At 40.5% G+C, this 22,365-nt stretch overlaps 12 protein-coding genes across 12 annotated transcripts; 8 read left to right on the forward strand and 4 right to left on the reverse strand.

Annotated features, from left to right (window-relative positions):
* Positions 1 to 30: 30 nt before the first annotated feature.
* On the reverse strand, positions 31 to 1,005 carry PAS_chr2-1_0619 (Subunit of heteropentameric Replication factor C (RF-C); the record flags this gene model as incomplete). Its single annotated transcript, XM_002491494.1, has 1 exon — positions 31 to 1,005. One exon carries the CDS (start codon positions 1,003 to 1,005, stop codon positions 31 to 33), a length of 975 nt encoding a protein of 324 aa, XP_002491539.1.
* Positions 1,006 to 1,209: 204 nt separating this feature from the next.
* Positions 1,210 to 1,539, forward strand: PAS_chr2-1_0620 (Hypothetical protein; the record flags this gene model as incomplete). The annotated part of the gene is made up of 1 exon (XM_002491495.1): positions 1,210 to 1,539. The coding sequence occupies one exon, from the start codon at positions 1,210 to 1,212 to the stop codon at positions 1,537 to 1,539; it is 330 nt and encodes a 109-aa protein (XP_002491540.1).
* A 101-nt stretch (positions 1,540 to 1,640) lies between these two features.
* PAS_chr2-1_0621 (mitochondrial 54S ribosomal protein YmL27) lies at positions 1,641 to 2,081 on the reverse strand (the record flags this gene model as incomplete). Its single annotated transcript, XM_002491496.1, has 1 exon — positions 1,641 to 2,081. One exon carries the CDS (start codon positions 2,079 to 2,081, stop codon positions 1,641 to 1,643), a length of 441 nt encoding a protein of 146 aa, XP_002491541.1.
* A 191-nt stretch (positions 2,082 to 2,272) lies between these two features.
* PAS_chr2-1_0622 (Hypothetical protein) lies at positions 2,273 to 2,533 on the forward strand (the record flags this gene model as incomplete). The annotated part of the gene is made up of 1 exon (XM_002491497.1): positions 2,273 to 2,533. The coding sequence occupies one exon, from the start codon at positions 2,273 to 2,275 to the stop codon at positions 2,531 to 2,533; it is 261 nt and encodes an 86-aa protein (XP_002491542.1).
* Positions 2,534 to 3,031: 498 nt separating this feature from the next.
* On the forward strand, positions 3,032 to 5,035 carry PAS_chr2-1_0623 (Hypothetical protein; the record flags this gene model as incomplete). The annotated part of the gene is made up of 1 exon (XM_002491498.1): positions 3,032 to 5,035. One exon carries the CDS (start codon positions 3,032 to 3,034, stop codon positions 5,033 to 5,035), a length of 2,004 nt encoding a protein of 667 aa, XP_002491543.1.
* A 139-nt stretch (positions 5,036 to 5,174) lies between these two features.
* PAS_chr2-1_0624 (6-phosphofructo-2-kinase) lies at positions 5,175 to 6,200 on the forward strand (the record flags this gene model as incomplete). The annotated part of the gene is made up of 1 exon (XM_002491499.1): positions 5,175 to 6,200. The coding sequence occupies one exon, from the start codon at positions 5,175 to 5,177 to the stop codon at positions 6,198 to 6,200; it is 1,026 nt and encodes a 341-aa protein (XP_002491544.1).
* Positions 6,201 to 6,575: 375 nt separating this feature from the next.
* On the forward strand, positions 6,576 to 8,525 carry PAS_chr2-1_0870 (uncharacterized protein; the record flags this gene model as incomplete). The annotated part of the gene is made up of 1 exon (XM_002491500.1): positions 6,576 to 8,525. One exon carries the CDS (start codon positions 6,576 to 6,578, stop codon positions 8,523 to 8,525), a length of 1,950 nt encoding a protein of 649 aa, XP_002491545.1.
* Positions 8,526 to 8,706: 181 nt separating this feature from the next.
* Positions 8,707 to 13,335, forward strand: PAS_chr2-1_0625 (uncharacterized protein; the record flags this gene model as incomplete). Its single annotated transcript, XM_002491501.1, has 1 exon — positions 8,707 to 13,335. One exon carries the CDS (start codon positions 8,707 to 8,709, stop codon positions 13,333 to 13,335), a length of 4,629 nt encoding a protein of 1,542 aa, XP_002491546.1.
* Positions 13,336 to 13,888: 553 nt separating this feature from the next.
* PAS_chr2-1_0871 (uncharacterized protein) lies at positions 13,889 to 15,487 on the forward strand (the record flags this gene model as incomplete). Its single annotated transcript, XM_002491502.1, has 1 exon — positions 13,889 to 15,487. One exon carries the CDS (start codon positions 13,889 to 13,891, stop codon positions 15,485 to 15,487), a length of 1,599 nt encoding a protein of 532 aa, XP_002491547.1.
* Positions 15,488 to 15,546: 59 nt separating this feature from the next.
* PAS_chr2-1_0626 (Glutamine-fructose-6-phosphate amidotransferase) lies at positions 15,547 to 17,637 on the reverse strand (the record flags this gene model as incomplete). The annotated part of the gene is made up of 1 exon (XM_002491503.1): positions 15,547 to 17,637. The coding sequence occupies one exon, from the start codon at positions 17,635 to 17,637 to the stop codon at positions 15,547 to 15,549; it is 2,091 nt and encodes a 696-aa protein (XP_002491548.1).
* An 875-nt stretch (positions 17,638 to 18,512) lies between these two features.
* On the forward strand, positions 18,513 to 21,239 carry PAS_chr2-1_0627 (Non-SMC subunit of the condensin complex (Smc2p-Smc4p-Ycs4p-Brn1p-Ycg1p); the record flags this gene model as incomplete). The annotated part of the gene is made up of 1 exon (XM_002491504.1): positions 18,513 to 21,239. The coding sequence occupies one exon, from the start codon at positions 18,513 to 18,515 to the stop codon at positions 21,237 to 21,239; it is 2,727 nt and encodes a 908-aa protein (XP_002491549.1).
* Positions 21,240 to 21,246: 7 nt separating this feature from the next.
* Positions 21,247 to 22,278, reverse strand: PAS_chr2-1_0628 (3-keto sterol reductase; the record flags this gene model as incomplete). The annotated part of the gene is made up of 1 exon (XM_002491505.1): positions 21,247 to 22,278. The coding sequence occupies one exon, from the start codon at positions 22,276 to 22,278 to the stop codon at positions 21,247 to 21,249; it is 1,032 nt and encodes a 343-aa protein (XP_002491550.1).
* Positions 22,279 to 22,365: the final 87 nt, after the last annotated feature.

The raw sequence follows: 22,365 nt of genomic DNA on the forward strand, positions 1-22,365 counted from the left end.
TATCCATTATGGCTAGCAACTCTAACTACGCTAGAAAATTTTTGAGAGCTGTAAGAAAAGATTTAGCATCTGTATGAACTCATCTGAACCGCTCGACAGCTTAGAGTCAGTCTCATATAGAATTCTTGACACCTCAATTTTTTGCTCTGAGTTGAGATAAATATTCTTTAAGAGAAGACATGAATGCAATGAGGTCAAGATAGTTGCACTATTGTAGCTCTTCAAGACCAGCATGTACAGAAATTCGTAGATCTTGTTTAAATTTTTTGATTGAAGAGTCTCTATCAGGGATTGTACCAAATTCTGAGGAATCAGACCTGCAATATTCTCTATGCTATCTTCTCCAAACAGCTTATGACCAGTCTGAAGAAAGTTTATAGATTTCCTTAAATCTCCGTTGGAAATGTCTAGAATTTGGGTTAGACTATCGTCATCGATGTCGAGCTCCTCTGATTGACTTATCATTTTCAAAGTTGCCAACGAATTTGCACTGTTCAAAGGACTAAATCTGAACTTGGAACATCTGGAAGTTATTGGGTCTATAATTCTTGTGATATAGTTACAGATAATGCAAAATCTAGTAATGTGTGAATAGTTCTCCATTATTCGTCGCAGCGCGCTTTGGGCATCAAAAGTCATGGAGTCTGCTTCATCTAGAATAATCAGTTTGTATGGGGGACATGGGTAATTCTCTTTATCCTCGGGGGTGGGATTTGTGACGCTTAATCTAGCAAAGTTCTTGACCTTGTCCCTCACAATTGATATTCCCCTTTCATCGGATGCGTTTAGTTCTAGTACCCTTGATTTCATCAACTGGGGGCCGAAAAGCTCCCGTGCCATGGCCAAAATTGTGGACGTTTTACCCGTTCCTGGTGGTCCATAGAAGAGTAAATGAGGCATATTCGCAGATTTGAGTTGATTAGACAGGACTCTGATGACGTTGGACTGAGCAGAGACCTCATCCAGCTTTTTGGGTCGGTATTTTTCGACCCAGGGAGTGGACATAATTGGGGATCGATGGTTTAACTGAATAAAAGTACGCGTCCAGAATTATTTTTTTGAGTTCCTAGGAGGGAGAGGCGGAAAGAAACTCCAGCGAATTTGATATTATCTGGGAGGTAGAATCAATTTTCCTTCTCTTGGCCTGTACTCAACCGAACCAATCTCCGATTTCAATTGCAGACCAGACTCATTACTCTATACTTCATCATGGATTCAGAGAAAGAGATCCCAGAGAGCACGCTAACGTTGCCGATATCGCGTATCAAAAAAATCATTAAGATGGACAGTGATCATGTCAGTTGCTCAGACAGTGCAACCTATTTGCTAGGGGTCTCTACAGAGCTGTTTGTCAAATCGTTCGTTGAAGTTGCAAGTGGTAATGCTAAGATTGAAAACAGAAAAAAGATCACATATCAGGATTTCAGCAAAGTCGTCAGGACGTTTGACAACCTTGCGTTTTTGAACGATACCGTGCCTCCGACAATCAAAGTTAGAGATCTAATAGAGACAGAGACTGCTAAAGCCAACCAGGCTTAGAGAAGTGACATTGATGTATATCAAATTAGTCTATTTACAGAAAAATATAAGTTCAGATGCGGCATTGATAGGAGGGAGGTTCATAGTTGCTAATAAACTACCTAAACCCTTTCAACATAATTATGAGTAAATTCCTTTTCAGTCTTTCCGTTTTCCACAAAATTGCGGGCACGTTGTAATAATAACAATGGGTCGGTTGGTCCTTTGTATGGTTGAAATAGTTGTTTGATTTCCGGTACATTGGAAGAAACGAACGGACGAAGAGATTCGCTGGCAGAAGCCCCCGTCACAGGAACGACAAAAGTCCTCGTACGGGCAGGGTCAATGATGTAAGAGCCATGTTTGGTGAATCGTCCAATACCTGAAGCACGAGTACCTTTGTAAAAGTTTTTGTTACCCTGTTTTGTTCCTAGAGGTACTCTGTTGTTACCAGTCTTGGATTCTCCATAAAAAAGAGTGCCGTCTTTGTAAGTTTTCCATGGTCTTTTCAGAAGAGACCCAGCAGAACTATGAAAGGATCTGATCGATTTTACTTGGCTCATGGGTGGTGATGCTATCGACTAAAGGGTCACCTTCGGATTTTTGATTTTTGATTTTCGATTTTCGAGTTTTTCAAACTTCGCGAACTTTTTCCACGGGTCTCTAAAAATACTTGAGGGATCATCAACATTGGCATTCTTGGATTCTTTTCCTGCACTCCAACCTCTAGTTAATTCTTTGTCTCCAGTCCGTGATGTCGCAACAGCAATACTACCAACAGCAACAGAATCAGTACCAACCTCCCTATGGAGCTCCTCCTCCCCAGCAGTACGGTAACGCTCAATATGGCCAGAACCAGTATCAATACCACCAGCCTCAGTATGCTCAACAACCAATGTATGTCCAACAACCTGCTCCGCAAAAAGATAACGGCTGCGGTGCCGGTGCCTGTGGATGTTATGGAGCATGTCTGGCTGCTCTGTGTGTCTGTTGTGCTGCCGATGCTTTGTTTTAGACCAAAAACTACCCCAGATAATAAATTAGAAACAATTTGAATCTTTCCTTCAACCAGAAACGATTTCAGTGATGTGTAGTACTTCTAAGTATAGTAAAATAATCTCTGCAAAGCTACACTTCCTGAAAGGTTATCTAAACCGTGGACTCCATATGAGCGGCCGTTGGTCGACACCTAAAAGTTGCCTCATTGCTGACAGCCCTCTGAAGTGCGTGATCCCTTACCTTCCTCTGACAATGTTTACGCCTCGATCGCTCGATCATTTGTTCCTCGCAGAAGAGAATCTGCGTCAAGTTTCGCTTGGCCATCAGCGCGCGCCTAACTTCTTCCCCCCTACCTTGCTTCGGAAATAAAGGGAGCCCCGTCCGAGCGCAGTCCCGCGTCTCCCTGTTCCCTCTCCTTCTTTTTGGCCTTCTCCAGATATTTCTCCGTTGTTCCTTCTCTCTCTCTCCATCTTCTCCTTTTTTGAGGGTAACTCGGTCAGGTTTTCTGCAAGTAATGAACAATCAACCGAAGTCATGGCAATTTGTTCCAGAAGAAATATTTGTTACCCTGATCAAGAACATCGACAACCTTAACGATTTGCTCCACTTATCCCAAACATGCAAGTTCTACCATGAAGTGATTCTGAACAAGGTCTACACAAACTTGCTATTTGTAAACTCAAATTACATTGGACCTAGAAACTTTTATCAGATACAGGGGAATCAATTGGTGGAGAAGGGAGATCCAGTAAGCTTTACTGTCGTTGAGGAAGGGGCCACAATTAATCGGTTGATTGCGACTTTAGAAGATGCTCCAAATTTGGTCAAATATATCAAACATATCATCATCTATACCAGTAGCAAGGAGTTTACAAGTCAGGTGGAGAATGATGAATTCATCACAAAGCAAAACGTCTATCAACAATTGTATGGACTTCTAATCAACAATAATACCGAGCTCCGCTATTTGACGAATTTTGACTACTCCAACCTTCATAATGCCTCCTTTTTGATCAATTCGATCAGAGATGTTTCCTTAAGAGATACCAAAGTTATCATGTATGAAAATGACGACCTGACCTTTCACGAAGATAATTCATCATCTCATTCAATCCTTCCCAAATTGCAAAATCTACAGCTATTGAATTTGTCTGATATCGAGTATTGCTCTTCCATTGTGAAATTGTCGTTGTATCTAGACAAATTCACATATATTGATATCAATTTATCAAATTACGAACACATATTTCAGAAACTGGAAATTTTGGAACTTCAATCTGTCAAGACAAGTGACTACTTTCTGAAAAAATTAGGTCAGCATCCAAATGTTAAACTTTCCAGCCTTAGAACACTGATGTTAGCATTTGATCATACCGCAAACAATTTTTTCAATGAGTTTGAGCTTTTGGATAGAATCAATTTGTCCACCCTGAAAAGTTTGGATCTCAAATTCAAATGCTCATTTACTGCCTGTTTGAAAGATTGTTTCATGCATTTCATGTACACATTATATCAAAAATTCCAGGAACATTCATTAAAGACTCATGACTCGGCATGTGGACTTGAGCAATTTTCGTTGTTAAATTCATCGATGTCAAACATGTTGTCGACGACTTCTTCTGTATATACGGAGTTTTCTACTCCAATCTATAGATTTCTGCAAAGTGTTTTGTTTGTCACCGATGAAAAGAACAATTTTGCCCTCTGGAGAAAAATGAGGTACCTGTATTTCAACACCAACGATTTTATTTTTATCCCTCAGTTGATCCCCGATTTTCCAATGGATTTGTCACAAGAAAGATGCACATTCAAGGTGACGCCAACTTACCTCCTGTTCAAGTACGAATGTTTCAATCAAATGTTCCAGGACGACTATTTGATTGGAACTCTGGAGTCTCTTATTATACCCGATTATTTCTACAATTGGAAACCATTTTTGAAATTTTCAAGTTCGGGTAAACTGATTAACATGAGACCAGATTTGGAATCGGAATTAACACGATTCGAAGAAGTTTCCGATACACCATGCCTCGACTACGTACAATACCTCAACGAATGCGGTTGTTCAAAATGCAATCGGGCTCGGCTGATATTTGAAGAACTTTCGTTGGAAAAATCCCTTCAAGATCAACCCACTACTTTTAGATTGACTAGAGATTCCGTGCTGGATTCCAAATACAGACTATCGTACATGACAGTGATTCGAATGTTGAAATCTAGACTCCCGTTGTCTGAAAACATGTCAAAATATTACTCAGGGTTAGATCTGTTACAGCTGCCATTCATGAATATAACGGATATCAATTGGACGGATATGAGCTCCTTTAACTCGATCGTTCTATTGATAATCCATAACATATTGGACGAGATCAAGTATTTTGTTTTGAATATTCCCAATCTCAGTGAACTTTGTCTAGGTGGAATCTTTTTTCGAATCACAAGAACTCGTCATCAGATCAGCATTGTATCTGTTACTGATAGGTTCTCTCTAAAAATTGAAACTAATGATTATGATTAAGTATATAAAGGTAATGATGATGTAATGTCTCGGTTAGAATAATCCGAAGCGCGAAGGTAAGGGGCAAAGTACTGGGGGCACTCTAATCGCAGCCTAAGATTGTCTCCCAACACATTGATCTTTTACACAGTAGCTAGCAATGAGTCACTATACTTATCTTGGAGATAGCGGGCTTCAAATTTCCCGTGTTATTGTGGGGTGTATGTCTTTTGGGTCGAAGAAGTGGAATGAATGGGTAATTGAGGACGAGGATAAGATTTTTGAAATTCTAAAACATTGTTACGATAAGGGCATCAGAACATTTGACACTGCCGATTCCTATTCTAATGGGGAAAGTGAACGTTTATTGGGCAAGTTCTTGAAGGTTTATAATATTCCCAGAGAAAGCGTAGTGATTTTTTCCAAGGTGTTCTTTCCCTTAGGAGATAATGAAAAGGGCTTCAACTATACCACTAGAGCGCAATTCCCCCAACACGAGCTGATCAATCGTCAAGGCTTGTCCAGAAAGCATATCATCGACGGTGTGCGATCATCCGTTGAAAGGTTAGGGACTTATATTGATTTGCTGCAGATTCATAGATTGGATCCAAATGTGCCCCCTAAAGAGATCATGAGAGCCTTGAACAATCTGGTAGAGAGTAACCAAGTTCGATACCTGGGGGCCTCAACTATGAAAACTTGGCAATTTGTCAACTTGCAAAACATAGCAGAACAGAATGGATGGCACAAGTTTATTTCAATGCAGAACTACTACAATCTCCTCTACAGGGAGGAAGAGCGTGAAATGAACGACTACTGCAAACATAATGGTGTTGGTTTGATTCCTTGGTCTCCTAATGCCAGAGGGATATTAACCAGACCTTTGAAAACTCTGACAACCAGAGCAACCACCGATGCAGCAATCAAGATGGTAGGTCTGGACTCTTTATCGCCAGAGAGTGAAGAGATAATCAACAGAGTAGAGAAACTAGCATCGAAGAAAAACGTCTCCATGGCTGTTATCTCTACCGCTTGGGTTCTTCATAAAGGTTGCAATCCAATTATTGGATTTTCCAAACCTTCGAGAGTCGATGAAGCGTTGGAGGCTCTGGACTTGGAACTGCTGCCAGAAGACATCCAATTCCTGGAAGAGCCTTATCGGGCAAACAATGATCTGTTTGGGTGAGTCATATCAGGTCAAGATCTATCCGCTCATCCACGTACATACCACGTACATATTTGTAGCAGTAAGTATTTTATCCCGTTTGTCCTAAGTATCAATTTTTCACGCGCATCTCCAATTTTCATGTGTCATTGCATAATGTCTGGATGAGTAAATCGGAAACTTGGAGTTACTATGGGGGACCCTTCGTACAGGGGATAAATTACCGCGAATTAGTGCATACCGTTTTACTTTTGCGAAAGATGACCCCTCTAGAGTGGGATATCGATAATCTGCAAGCTCACCACTTAAGGGAAAAAAAAAATCCCCATACAAATATTCTTTTCCTCTTTCAGTTCCTCCATATTCAACACAACAGTCCAAAAAGGTTACTCATACATGGACCGTTTAACTGGTCATCCGGATCTGGATGATGAGTACGACAAAGAGAATATGAAACTGATTATAGTCTGCGTTGGTTTACCTGCAAGGGGAAAGTCTTACATTACTAAGAAGCTCACTCGATATCTGAGCTGGTTACAGTATACAACCAAGATCTTCAACGTGGGAAACACAAGAAGGACCCAGAACGGTAAGCCATCCAGTGTTCCTGTAGATGGCCCTCGTCCTAAGGCAGAAGCATCAAACCACCATGACAGTGCCTTCTTCGACCCTTACAATGACCAGTTTTGTCAGCTCCGTGAAAAATGGGCCATGGACACTTTAGATGAACTATTGGACTTTCTATTATACAAAAACGGGAATGTGGGTATATTTGACGCTACAAATACTACGAAATCACGAAGGAGATGGGTTGTTGAACACATTAACCAGAGGACAAATGGGGATGAAAACTTCAAAGTTCTGTTTCTAGAGAGCATTTGCACAGATAAACAAATTATTGAAAAAAACATTAGACTGAAACTAAGTGGGCCAGATTATATAAATATGGATCAACATGAAGCCTTGAAAGATTTCAAGGACAGGCTTAGGAATTACGAAAAAGTTTACGAGACTATTGACGACCAGGAGGAAGAGGAGAACGAACGGTACAATATTCAGTATCTGAAGATAATCAACGCAGGAAAGAAGATAGTCAGTTATAACATAAATGGGTATTTATCGTCCCACACCGTTTTTTATCTCCTGAATTTCAATCTTGCAGAACGTCAAATATGGTTGACGACGAATGGAGAGACAGAGTATAACCTTCAAAATAGGATTGGAGGTGATTCCAAATTAAGCAATGAGGGATGGAAATTTGCCAAAGCATTGCCCAAGTTTATAGCACAGAAAAGAAAAGAGTTTCAACTTAGACAGTTGACCAAACACTATATCGAGACTCAAACGCCCATTGAAGACGTACCGTTGGAGGAGCACACCAAGCCAGTCAAATATTCTGATCTGCATTTCCATGTTTGGTCATCGGCTTTAAAGAGATCTACTCAATCAACAACATTTTTTCCATCGGAAAATTACTCTCTGAAGCAATTCAGAACGTTGAATGATCTCTGTTGCGGATCACTGGATGGTTTGACTGAACAAGAGTTCAAAAGTAAATACAAAGAAGAATACCAGAATTCTCAGACTGATAAACTGAGTTTCAGTTTCCCTGGTATCGGTGGGGAGTCTTATTTGGACGTGATCAACCGTTTGAGACCACTAATAGTTGAACTAGAAAGGTTGCCAGAACATGTCCTGGTCATTACCCACCGGGTCATAGTAAGGATTTTACTAGGATATTTCATGAATTTGGATAGAAATCTGTTGACAGATTTGGAAATTTTGCATGGGTATGTTTATTGTATTGAGCCGAAACCTTATGGTTTAGACTTAAAGATCTGGCAGTATGATGAGGCGGACAACGAGTTTAATGAAGTTGATAAGCTGGAATTCATGAAAAGAAGAAGAAAATCGATCAACGTCAACACGACAGATTTCAGAATGCAGTTAAACAAAGAGTTGCAACAGGACGCTCTCAATAATAGTCCTGGTAATAATAGTCCGGGCGTATCATCTCTATCTTCATACTCGTCGTCCTCTTCCCTTTCCGCTGACGGGAGCGAGGGAGAAACATTAATACCACAAGTATCCCAGGCGGAGAGCTACAACTTTGAATTTAACTCTCTTTCATCATCAGTTTCATCGTTGAAAAGGACGACATCTTCTTCCCAACATTTGAGCTCCAATCCTAGTTGTCTGAGCATGCATAATGCCTCATTGGACGAGAATGACGACGAACATTTAATAGACCCGGCTTCTACAGACGACAAGCTAAACATGGTATTACAGGACAAAACGCTAATTAAAAAGCTCAAAAGTTTACTACTTGACGAGGCCGAAGGCTAGACAATCCACAGTTAATTTTGATACTGTACTTTATAACGAGTAACATACATATCTTATGTAATCATCTATGTCACGTCACGTGCGCGCGACATTATTCCGAGAACTTGCGCCCTGCTAGCTCCACTGTCAGAGTGATAACTTCCCCAAAATAGGATCCAACTGTTTCCAATTGCTTTTGGAAATGTGGATTGAAAGAAACCTCATAGCGTCTATATTACTATTTTCAACTTCAGCTTATGCGGCATTCAAACCCAGGATAGTTAAAAAGGAATTTGATGACCTTTTGAATCCAATATACTTTAACGATTCATCGACAGTACTAGGTCTAGTAGATCAGACGCTGTTAATTTCCAACGATGATGGAAAATCATGGACTAACTTGCAGGAGGTTATTACACCTGGGGAAATTGATCCGCTGACAATTGTAAACATTGAATTCAATCCATCCGCATCTAAGGCTTTTGTATTCACTGCTAGTAAGCACTACCTTACTTTAGACAAAGGATCCACCTGGAAAGAATTTCAAATTCCTCTTGAAAAATATGGTAACAGAATAGCCTACGACGTTGAGTTTAATTTTGTTAACGAAGAACATGCAATCATAAGAACAAGGTCTTGCAAACGTCGTTTTGATTGTAAGGATGAGTATTTTTATTCGTTAGATGACTTGCAAAGCGTTGACAAGATCACCATTTCTGACGAAATTGTCAATTGCCAGTTTTCACAATCTTCCACTAGCTCAGATTCCCGCAAAAACGATGCCATCACTTGCGTAACGCGTAAACTGGATTCCAACCGACACTTCTTGGAGTCGAACGTTCTGACAACCTTGAACTTTTTCAAGGATGTTACTAGCTTGCCCGCCAGTGATCCATTAACTAAGATGCTTATCAAGGATATACGTGTTGTTCAAAATTACATTGTATTGTTTGTCAGTTCGGATAGATACAACAAATATTCACCCACTCTTCTTTTCATTTCCAAAGATGGAAATACGTTTAAGGAAGCCAGTTTACCAGATTCTGAAGGTACATCACCGTCGGTGCACTTTTTGAAAAGTCCTAATCCCAATTTGATAAGAGCAATTCGGCTAGGGAAAAAGAACTCACTAGATGGTGGTGGCTTTTATTCAGAAGTTCTACAATCTGACTCTACAGGGTTACACTTTCACGTTCTTCTGGACCACTTAGAAGCAAATTTGCTTTCGTACTATCAAATAGAGAACTTAGCGAACCTTGAAGGAATCTGGATTGCCAACCAAATCGACACTTCCAGCAAGTTTGGCTCAAAATCCGTTATAACATTTGATGCAGGTTTAACGTGGTCTCCTGTGACAGTAGATGAAGACGAAGATAAAAGTTTGCACATCATTGCGTTTGCTGGTGAAAATAGCCTTTATGAGTCCAAGTTTCCGGTTTCGACTCCAGGAATTGCCTTGAGGATAGGGCTTATTGGCGATAGTAGTGATGCACTTGATATTGGCAGCTATAGGACATTTTTAACCAGAGATGCAGGGCTAACATGGTCTCAAGTTTTTGATAATGTCTCTGTTTGCGGCTTTGGAAACTATGGAAACATCATATTATGCTGTTCGTATGATCCACTACTTCGATCTGAGCCTTTGAAATTTCGTTATTCTTTGGATCAAGGTCTTAACTGGGAAAGTATTGATTTAGGCTTCAACGGAGTCGCTGTTGGCGTTTTGAACAATATAGACAATAGCAGTCCTCAATTCCTTGTGATGACGATTGCCACGGATGGTAAGTCTTCAAAGGCTCAGCATTTCTTGTATTCAGTTGATTTTTCTGATGCGTATGAGAAGAAAATATGTGATGTTACAAAAGACGAATTATTTGAAGAATGGACGGGAAGAATAGATCCGGTGACGAAGCTGCCTATTTGTGTTAACGGTCACAAGGAAAAATTCAGAAGACGGAAGGCTGACGCTGAATGCTTCTCTGGTGAACTTTTTCAAGACCTAACTCCAATTGAAGAGCCATGTGATTGTGATCCGGATATTGATTACGAATGTTCGCTTGGATTTGAGTTCGATGCAGAGTCTAACCGATGTGAGCCAAATTTGTCAATCCTGTCCAGTCACTATTGTGTTGGGAAAAACTTAAAGAGAAAAGTGAAAGTAGATAGAAAGTCGAAAGTTGCAGGCACAAAATGTAAAAAGGATGTCAAACTTAAGGATAATTCTTTCACTTTAGACTGTTCCAAAACATCTGAACCAGATCTCAGCGAGCAAAGAATTGTTAGTACCACCATAAGCTTTGAAGGTTCTCCAGTACAATACATTTATTTGAAACAGGGGACCAACACAACCCTTCTTGACGAAACAGTCATTTTAAGAACATCACTACGAACTGTGTACGTGTCTCATAACGGGGGAACAACTTTTGATAGAGTTAGTATCGAAGATGATGTGTCATTTATTGACATCTATACAAACCATTACTTTCCAGATAATGTTTATTTGATCACTGATACAGATGAGCTGTACGTTTCGGATAATAGAGCTATCTCTTTCCAGAAAGTTGACATGCCTTCAAGAGCTGGTTTGGAGCTTGGAGTTCGAGCTCTAACCTTTCATAAGAGTGACCCTAACAAGTTTATTTGGTTCGGTGAGAAAGATTGTAACTCTATTTTTGACAGAAGTTGTCAAACACAAGCTTATATTACGGAAGACAACGGCTTATCTTTCAAGCCTCTTTTGGAAAATGTTAGATCATGTTACTTTGTTGGAACAACTTTTGATTCCAAGCTGTATGATTTTGACCCGAACTTAATCTTTTGCGAGCAGAGAGTTCCAAATCAACGTTTCTTGAAACTTGTAGCCAGTAAGGACTATTTCTATGATGACAAAGAAGAGCTGTATCCTAAGATTATTGGAATTGCTACTACCATGAGCTTTGTTATCGTAGCGACTATCAACGAAGACAATAGATCATTGAAGGCGTTTATAACCGCGGATGGGTCTACTTTTGCGGAGCAATTGTTTCCTGCAGATCTGGATTTTGGAAGAGAAGTAGCGTACACAGTTATTGACAATTGGGAATCAAAAACACCCAATTTCTTTTTCCATTTGACAACTTCTGAAGATAAAGATTTGGAATTTGGAGCTTTACTGAAATCAAACTACAATGGAACAACCTATACGCTTGCTGCCAACAATGTCAATAGAAACGATAGAGGTTACGTTGACTATGAAATCGTTCTAAACTTAAACGGCATTGCTCTCATCAATACAGTTATTAACTCGAAGGAACTTGAATCCGAGCAGTCCCTTGAAACTGCTAAAAAACTGAAAACTCAAATAACGTACAACGACGGGTCTGAATGGGTGTATCTGAAACCGCCAACCATTGATTCAGAAAAGAACAAGTTTTCGTGCGTCAAAGATAAGTTGAGCTTGGAAAAATGCTCATTGAACCTCAAGGGTGCCACTGATCGGCCAGACAGCAGAGACTCCATTTCTTCTGGTTCTGCTGTTGGTCTACTTTTTGGAGTAGGTAACGTTGGGGAATACCTGAACCAAGATTCATCAGGTCTAGCATTGTATTTTTCGAAGGATGCGGGCATCTCTTGGAAGGAGATTGCCAAAGGAGATTATATGTGGGAATTTGGAGATCAAGGAACAATCCTCGTAATTGTTGAGTTCAAGAAGAAGGTTGACACTTTGAAATACTCATTGGATGAAGGAGAAACGTGGTTCGACTACAAGTTTGCAAATGAAAAAACATATGTTTTGGACCTAGCAACTGTGCCTTCAGATACTTCACGGAAGTTCATCATCCTCGCCAACAGAGGCGAGGAGGGAGATCATGAAACTGTTGTTCACACAATAGACTTCAGTAAGGTTCACCAGCGTCAATGTTTATTGAATTTACAAGATAGTAACGCTGGTGATGATTTCGAATATTGGAGTCCGAAGAACCCAAGCGCTGTTGACGGGTGTATGCTAGGGCATGAAGAGTCTTACCTAAAAAGGATTGCATCCCACTCGGATTGTTTTATTGGGAACGCACCCCTATCAGAGAAATACAAAGTGATTAAGAACTGCGCTTGCACAAGGAGAGATTACGAATGTGATTACAATTTTGCTCTTGCCAATGATGGAACTTGTAAATTGGTGGAAGGAGAGTCTCCTTTGGATTACTCTGAAGTTTGTAGAAGGGATCCAACTTCCATTGAATATTTTTTGCCTACTGGGTACAGAAAGGTGGGATTGAGTACTTGTGAAGGCGGACTAGAACTGGATAATTGGAATCCCGTTCCATGTCCAGGAAAAACCAGAGAATTCAATAGAAAATACGGCACCGGCGCCACCGGATACAAGATTGTGGTCATAGTAGCAGTGCCTTTATTGGTTCTCTTGAGCGCCACTTGGTTCCTATATGAGAAAGGAATAAAAAGGAATGGAGGTTTTGCCAGATTTGGAGTTATTCGATTAGGCGAAGATGACGACGATGACTTGCAAATGATTGAGGAGAATAATACTGACAAAGTAGTCAATGTTGTAGTGAAAGGCCTCATTCATGCATTCAGAGCAGTTTTTGTGAGCTATTTATTTTTCCGCAAACGTGCGGCCAAGATGTTTGGTGGATCGTCCTTTTCACACAGACACATATTGCCTCAAGATGAGGATGCTCAAGCCTTTTTAGCCAGCGACTTGGAGTCAGAGAGTGGAGAGCTTTTCCGATATGCAAGCGACGATGACGATGCCCGAGAGATTGACAGCGTGATCGAGGGAGGAATTGATGTCGAAGACGACGACGAGGAGAATATCAATTTTGATTCCCGGTAGATAGCTCACCCACGGTCACACACACAAACACACATACACATTAACACACAGAGTTATTAGTTAACAGAGAAAACTCTAACAAAGTATTTATTTTCGTTACGTAATCCGACTTTTCTTTTTACCGTTTTCTATTGCTCCTCTCATTTGCCCCTAAAAGTTGCTCCTCATTACTAAAATCACCACACCATGCTCGAATATGATGTTACTAAATGCAAATTGTAGTCGTGCCTCTTGTGGTAATACTATAGGGAATATCTCTCGATTACTCGATTCTGGTTAATTTTTTCTTTTTTTATAGGGGAAGTTTTTTTTTCTTCCCCTTTCTCTCCAGTTTATTTATTTACTAAGAAAATCCAACAGATACCAACCACCCAAAAAGATCCTAAACAGCCTGTTTTTGAGGAGTTTTTCAGCAGCTAAGCTTCATCAGTTTTTTAATACTTAATTTATTGCCCTTCACTTTGTTTCTTGTGGCTTTTAAGGCTCTCCGGAACAGCGGTTTCAAAATCAAATCTCAGTTATTTGTTTGCTCCGCTTTGTCAGTTCAAAGATCATGGTTTCCGAAAACAAGAATCAATCTTCGATTTTGATGGACAACTCCAAGAAGCTCTCTCCGAAGCCCATTTTGAATAACAAGAATGAACCGTTTGGCATCGGCGTCGATGGACTTCAACATCCTCAACCGACTTTATGCCGCACAGAATCGGAACTCTTGTTCAACTTGAGCCAAGTCAATAAATCCCAAATAACTTTGGACGGTGCAGTTACTCCACCTGCTGATGGTAATGGGAATGAAGCAAAAAGAGCAAATCTCATCTCTTTTGATGTTCCATCGTCTCAAGTGAAACATAGAGGGTCTATTAGTGCAAGGCCCTCGGCAGTGAATGTGTCCCAAATTACCGGGGCCCTTTCTCAATCCGGATCTTCTAGAAATCCCTACGATCAAACACAGTCACCTCCACCTAGCACTTACGCCTCCAGGCAGAACTCCACCCATGGAAATAATATCGATAGCTTGCAATATTTGGCAACAAGAGATCTTAGTGCTTTAAGGCTGGAAAGAGATGCTTCCGCACGAGAAGCTACCTCTTCTGCAGTGTCCACTCCTGTTCAGTTCGATGTACCCAAACAACATCATCTCCTTCATTTAGAACAAGACCCGACAAGGCCCATCCCTATTGCCGACAAAAAGAAGAAATCCATGACAAAGGCAATAATTTCTACGCCGAAATCGCCTGTCATCCCATTCACAGACTATCTGCAACGTGAGGATGACGACAAAATCCATATTTTGATTGGTGCTACTGGTAGCGTGGCTACTATCAAGGTACCTATGATAATCAATAAACTTTTCCAGGTTTATGGACCTGACAAAGTTTCGATCCAGCTTGTAGTAACGAAAGCTGCAGATCACTTTTTGAGAGGACTCAAAATTTCTACCGAAGTCAAGATTTGGAGAGACGCAGATGAATGGTTCAACCCTGGAGGATGTCGTCCAGGAGATGCCATACTACACGTTGAGTTACGAAAGTGGGCAGATATATTTTTGGTTGCTCCATTATCGGCAAACACTCTTGCCAAGATAAGCAATGGTTTATGCGATAATCTACTTACCAATACCATTCGATCATGGAACCCTACAATCCCAATCTTTATTGCGCCCGCTATGAACACACTAATGTACACTCACCCAATCACCAAAAAGCAGCTGAACATATTAACTGAAGAATTCAAGCACGTAACCGTGCTGACCCCAGTTGAAAAGGTGTTGATGTGTGGAGATATTGGTATGGGCGGTATGCGAGAATGGAGTGAAATAGTTCTCCTGCTTACCAAGAAAATCAAAGAAATTACTAAACAGAAAGAGAAAGAAAGAGAAGGTACCGCGGGTGTCGGACCGGATGGAAAAACCGGTGAGGAAGATGTGGGAGGTGACGTCGGCGCAGAAGACGAAGATGAGGATGAAGATGAGGACGACGACGACGACGAAGATGACGACGACGATGAGGACGATGACGATGACGATGACGACGACGATGACGACGACGATGAAGTCCAAGATGAATTCGTCGACGATGAAGATAGTAAGTCCGTTGACGCCAAGGATAACGACAATGATGACGACCAAATCTTAGGAGAACTTGAAAATTGATAATCTTAATACATACAAATCCTATTATCGTTATTTAAGTAAAATAATGCTTGCATTCCTCACTCAACAGTGACAGATTTAGCCAAGTTTCTAGGAAAGTCAACATCAATCCCCTGGTTGACTGCTAACCAGTAACTCATTAACTGCAATGGTATGACATTAATTAAACCTTGCAGACAATCAACGTTCTCGGGTACCTCAATAAAGGCCAATTCTTTCTTGTTAGTTTGAAGTTTTTGTCCCTCATTGACGATAATTATAGGACGACCTTCTCTGGCAGTAACCTGTGAGATAGCAGACTGCACCTTTGGAAGCAGTGAATCTTTGGTTGCTATTGCGATAATAGGAAGATCTTTATCCACAAGGGCAAGAACACCATGCTTTAGCTCACCTGCAGCAACACCCTCAGAATGAATGTAGGAGATTTCCTTGATTTTCAAAGAGCCCTCCAAAGCGGTGGCAAATTGGTAACCCCTACCTAACAATAAGGCATTCTTCTGGCCATTCAAGTGCTTGTCACATATGTCTTTGATCTGGTCCTCAAGTTCAAGGGATCTCTTTATTTGTTCGGGTATTCTTTTCAGTCCTTGAATAATTGAAATACAACGATTGCGCAAAGCGATGGAATCACTGGCCAAGGACAGGGCAACCATGACCAAGGCGATGTACTGGGAGGTATAAGCCTTGGTGGAGGCAACTCCGATCTCAGGACCAGCGTTGACGTGGACACCGCAATCAGTTTGACGAGAAATGGAAGAACCAACAGAATTTACAATACCAACAGTAGTAGCACCCTGTTCGATACAGTATTGGAGGGCAAGCATTGAGTCAGCAGTTTCACCAGATTGAGAGACGAAAAAGCAAACGTCATTCTTCGAAACTGGAGATGATCTGTCCAGGAAATCAGAAGCAACTTCCAAAGAGACAGGCACTCCAGCTAGTTCTTCGAATAATGGTCTGGTTGCGAGACATGAGTGGTATGAGGTACCGCAGGCAATCATTAGAAAACGACTAGCTCTCTTGATAGTAGGTAGCCAGTCTTTCAAACCTCCTAAACGAACCACGTTTTCGTTGAAGTCGATTCTACCTCTCATGGTGTTGAAAGTAGAGTCAGGTTGTTCGAAGATCTCTTTCTGCATGAAATGCTTGTAAGGACCCTTCATAATCTCAGCCAACTCCATTTCTAAAGTCAAAATGGATCTCGTGGCCGGAATACCCTTTTCTTTTGTGGCACGATGAATGTGCAATTCACCGTTGTAGATGTGAACAATATCATCATCTTCTAAAAATAGAACCTTCTTGGTGTGCTCAATAACGGAGGATGGGTCTGAAGAAAGGAAGAACTCCATTGGCATCGGAATACCATCCTCTGAAAGAAAAGCTCTTGACTGCGATTTGTGGAATTTACTGCTGTTTGAGGGTTTGGCAGTTTTGTCAGAAGGAAATCTTAAAGAGTTAGGAGAGGCAAATTGACTCTCTGGGTCATCATTGAACTCAACATCCACAAAATCGACCTTCATCTTTCTCTCGGTTTTAACACCTACAAGCAAAGGAGAACCCTTACGAGTGGCAACGATCTCACCAGGGTAGTGTGAAGATCTGACCAATAGACCATAAGAACCTTGAAGCTCGTAGAGGACCTGTTTCATCAGTTCATTAAAGTCAACTTCATGGCCATTTTTCAGGTTTGTATCATAAATATGTTTGAATAGCATAGCAATGCATTCAGTATCAGTGTCGGTTTGAAACTTGAAACCCTTTCCTTTCAACAGAATTCTCAAGTCTCTGAAGTTGGTGATGATACCATTGTGAACCACGACGAACTCGTTGTTTGGATCAGATGTATGAGGATGACAGTTGTTTTCTGTCACGTTTCCGTGAGTAGCCCATCTAGTATGTGCGATACCAACGTGGCTAGAGAAGATTTTGTCTGTATCCGGACGCAGATCCTTTTCGATGTGGTCTCTCAAGGCGGCGACCTTGCCAACTTGTCTGAAGATGAAAGCCTTGTCGTCGTCTCCGTCGACAGCTAAGCCTGTGGAGTCGTAACCTCTGTACTCCAACTTCTGTAAACCTTCTATCAAGGTGTCGACAATCTCGCCTCTTGATTTATCCACCAAGTAGTTAACATAACCAAAGATCCCACACATATTATCTAAGAATTATCCGACGGTGTGCTGAGATTGGAGAGTAATAAGTCCGGGAGTTATCTCTGATTGAAGGAAGAGATAAACAAAATGAACAGAAACTAAAATTAATAGGTTGAGGGCGTTTACTAGGAAAAGTGTTTTTTTTTTTTCCGTCTTCTTTTGTACGTGTATTTCTATTTGTATCTTGAGAATTAAGTTGAGCAGGGCAGGGGCAGGTGTTTTCAATTGCCTCTTTTGGCTAATTGATTCAAGTATTCTTGAAGACGCGAAAATGGTACTACCTGTTCTTGCAGGGCTGTTATATAGGAGAATGCAGGATAAACTCCGATGTGCGATTCAACCCTAACCACTTTTAGAGGGCCTAGAAGGCTATTTTTAGAAAGTGATCTTGCTTAAGTCTTGGTTTGCTTGGTTTGAAAGTGATGGAGACGTATCATAGGTGCTTATCCAGGTGATACGCTTCCAGTGCAGGTAATACTATTGGTTTTCTGCAGACAATAATTAGTTTTATGTGTCATGGTAAATTATAAATAGTTTTCGAAAGGAAAACCAACGGTTCTTTTTCAGATCTTAAAATACGTTTCGTATTCTGGGTCTGAGATCTAAAAAGAACTGTAATATCTAAGGGAAAATTGCCTTATAGTAAATGAAATCGTCCTAGTGAAATATATATTAATTCTAAACTGACGAGTGAGCAGTTTGGTTCAACACACTTTACCGTAGTCAGCGGGGTCTAATATGGTCAATTATCTTTTACCCGAACCCTGCTTACATGTACAAGTTCAGAGGAAAAATATCCATCGCGCAACGCGAAACTTTCAATATCTGATCTTCTTGCATTACCTCACATCTTTGTTTACAATTCCAAGGACGGAATGGTTACTATGGCCCCAACCTTCAAATCCATCCAGAAAATCAGTGAAGTGGAAGATATTTCCTATGCTATACAGCAGGTGTTTCAAAGCTCTCAAACTTCTATTGCAACCCACAGAAAACAGATCGTAATACTGAAGCACATTCAGGTGAGAGCTCATGAGCTGAACCTTGAATCCTGGTTTAATGTGACCTTTTGTAAACTGGTCAACAAAGTCCTTGTCGTTAAGAGAACAGAGTCAGTAGCTGATAGAGTGATAAAGCTTATAGCAGGATTCGTGCTTTCTGTGAGTGACGTTTTGAAGGAGTCTCAAACAGAAGATGAGAATGCTAACAAAGAGCTTGAGGTTGTATTTGAAGAATTTATCGACCATTTGGTACGGCACCTGATGAAAGGTATTGATGCGAAGGACAAAAATGTTAGATACAGGGTATGTCAACTCTTGGGTTTGCTGATGAGAAGCTTAAACAGCATAGATGAGGACTTATTCGAGCTCATCTCAGATTGCATGTACCAGAAATTGTTTGACAAAGAACCTACGGTGCGTTTGCAGGCGGTGCATGCTGTCGCCTGTTTCCAAGCAGATGAAAATGACAGCGGTGAAAACTCAGAAGAAGGTCATTTGAATACAGCCACGGAACGATTGGTCTTTGTGATACAGAATGATAGTAATAGTGAAGTTAGAAGAGCGGCTCTCTTGAACTTGGAGAAAACCCCTGAAACTTTCTTATACCTTCTAGAGAGAGCTAGAGATGTCAATCCTGTGAACAGACGACTTGTTTATTCCAGGATTATGAAAGAGATCGGAGATTTCCGAATACTGGAGTACAGTGTAAGAGAAGCTCTACTTACATATGGCCTGCATGACAGAGATGATTCTGTCCAAAAAGCCTGTGTGCAGATGCTCAGCTATCAATGGTTAGACACTTTGAATGGTGACATCTTGGAGCTGATCGAACGTTTACATGTGACGGAGAGCGAGATTGCTGAACATGCCATAAAAGTAGTATTGACAACACGACCAGAATACATCACCAAGATGAAAATGAATATCCAAGTTTTGGAATCACTAACTGCAGAAAGTGCGTTCCTTTTCAAAGTTTACTTCACTTACATCAATGAACAGAATATGATAGATAAGTTAGAAGAGCTCCCGGAATCATTGACATTTTCTAGAGTTCTTTCAAAGTATTTTAGCACAAGACTGAAGATAATGGAGCGATTCAATGCAAACACCACAGAAGAGCAAGCAATAGTTGATCTCAAGGAGATGAATTTTGTCATTGATAAGTTATTGGAAGTGTCCACGGACTATGATTTTTCCGATGAAATTGGCCGTAGATCATTACTACAGCTTTTAAGATCAACCTTGTCATCTCACAACCTCCAAGAATCATCTATCAAGCTTGTGATGCGAACTCTTTCTAAACTTTCCGTGAACGAGAGAGACTTCTGTCAAATGGTTGCTGAAATCATTGATGACTTAACAAGCACTGACACACATCAGAAAACGGTGGCTCAAAATGAGAATAACCAAGAACATTCAAAGGACGCTTCTGGTGACTCTTTTGTTTCTGCTGTATCAGATATAGAAGATGAAGATATTGATCCAGAAACTACTGCGACCAAGACGAAAGAGAGAGAAACTCACACTGTCGCAAGTGAAGTTATGCTTTATGCGTTACAAATTGCTCAAGGAACATTGATGGTTACGCATAGCAACCTGAATGAAAATATATCGTTGATGTCTCTCATTGATAGCTTAATCCATCCAGCTATCAAACAATCTGAGAATGTCATCCGTAACCTAGGGTTGTCATGTTTGGGTTTATGCTGTTTGCTTGATAAACAGTTGGCTATTGACTCGTTGTTTCTGTTTGGTCTTTGCGTTACTCAAGGTGTGGATAGCATCAAACTGACAGGGTTGAAAGCTATCTTTGACATTTTGTCTACCCATGGGATTTCGATACTAGATACAGAGGGTGGGATTGATTCTTTATCAATTGCTAAATTATTCTATAAATCTTTAAAAGATTTCAAAAGACCAGAGTTGCAGGCAATATCTGGAGAGGGATTATTCAAATTGTTTTTAGCAGACATTATTACTGATGACGATCTTTTTGAAACCATTTTATTGACATATTTCAATCCATCAATCAATGAGAATGAGACTTTGAAGCAATGTATTAGCTTTGGTATACCCGTGTATGCTTACAGTAGTGCCGTGCACCAGCAGAGAATTTCCAGAGTTGTAGCAGATACTTTAAAGAGAACTATGAAACTGTATGACGAATTAGAAGATAAATCTAAAGCAATTTCGTTGAACACCATCCTGCAACAATTAATTCACTGGACGGATCCACGAAATGTTGTTGGAATATCGGAGGAAGAGATCAGTACGTCGGGCACCCATGCTGAGTTTGCCAGCCAACTCGTGCAGGCAATGGAATCAATGACTGAAAGCAAGACCTTTGTGAAGAGTTGTGTTTTGGCATTGCCTAAACTTCACTTGACAGATACGAAAGAAGTAGCACTGCTAAAGCAGGCCGCACAAAATTTACGAGAAATAGTACTTACTGTCGAAGGGGAGGGCCTGTACAAAATGGATATTCCTACAGTTAACGCTATAAACAAATTTTATTCCTTTGTGGATTCCTTACAGGATGAAAAAAGGGAAGAAGAAGAGCAGGTTATTGAGGACCATGACTTTCAATCCACCGTTGAATGAAAATTGGTTATCTCGTCCTCGTTTCTAATATTTGGTCCTTGAACTTTTCATCTGTTCCATCCCTTAGAGCTTCGAAATATTGAAGAACATCTGATGCACCGATATCGTCTATTTCCTGAGCTTTAACATATTCAACACCTTTTTTGCTACATGCACTTCCATATTTCAGATTCTGTGGATCTGATTGAATATCAGACTTGATGCAAAACAATGGAGCGTTGGCTGCCGTATATCCTGTTATATTGTGCCAAGGAGAACCTAGGAATCTTACAACATAGAATAATAACAGCATACCATAATAAGTGAACACGTTCAAATATTTCATGAAGGATAAACTTGTGAAAATACCTGGATGACAAACGTATTGTATAATATTCCCCTGTTTCAATAGTTGTTTGTAAGTAGCCGAATGTAACAAGTCTACTAATCTCTTGGACCCCTCGTAAGAGACATCAGACTTTAATAATTGCATATCTTCAAGGGATAGGTATTTGCTATCCGACATGATACTTGATATCCAGACTATTCTGGCTCCATTAGCATTCTCTAGTAATCTTGATATTCTATGAATAAAGTAGTAAGGTCCAAAGACATTTGCCTGGAATACCAATCCCAAACCGTCTTTTGATTGCACTCCAACTCTCTGTATCTTGTAAGTAGGAAAGGTAGCCGATTGTACGGGGTTGGTCAAGACTTGTTTGGTAGCACCAATCCAATCGATACCATCGTAAACGCCTTGGGCCGCATTGATGAACAAATAATTGATTTGGTCATATGAATTGTTCAAATCATAAGCTGCTGATATTATAGAGACAATGTCTGTAAAATCCACCAAAAGATAGTCAAACTCTAGGTCTCTCGGAGAGGGAAGTTTTGAATTGAACTCTTTGATTGTGTCAATAACTTCTTTCACTCTGGGTAGAGTTCTGGAAGTAACAACTAAGGTAATTGGATCAGTGACAGCCTCTAAAAGCCGGTAGCTAATGTTAAGACCTAAATTGCTATTGGTTCCAGTGACAACGGCGACTTTTCTGGACATTGCAAGGGAACAAAGAGAAACAGTTATTGTATGATGATTCTGCCTTACTAAACGATGGTAAACGATGGATAGAGCTGGAAGATTACA

Source organism: Komagataella phaffii, chromosome 2, assembly GCF_000027005.1.
Source record: "Komagataella phaffii GS115 chromosome 2, complete sequence".
Taxonomy (NCBI): domain Eukaryota; kingdom Fungi; phylum Ascomycota; class Pichiomycetes; order Pichiales; family Pichiaceae; genus Komagataella; species Komagataella phaffii.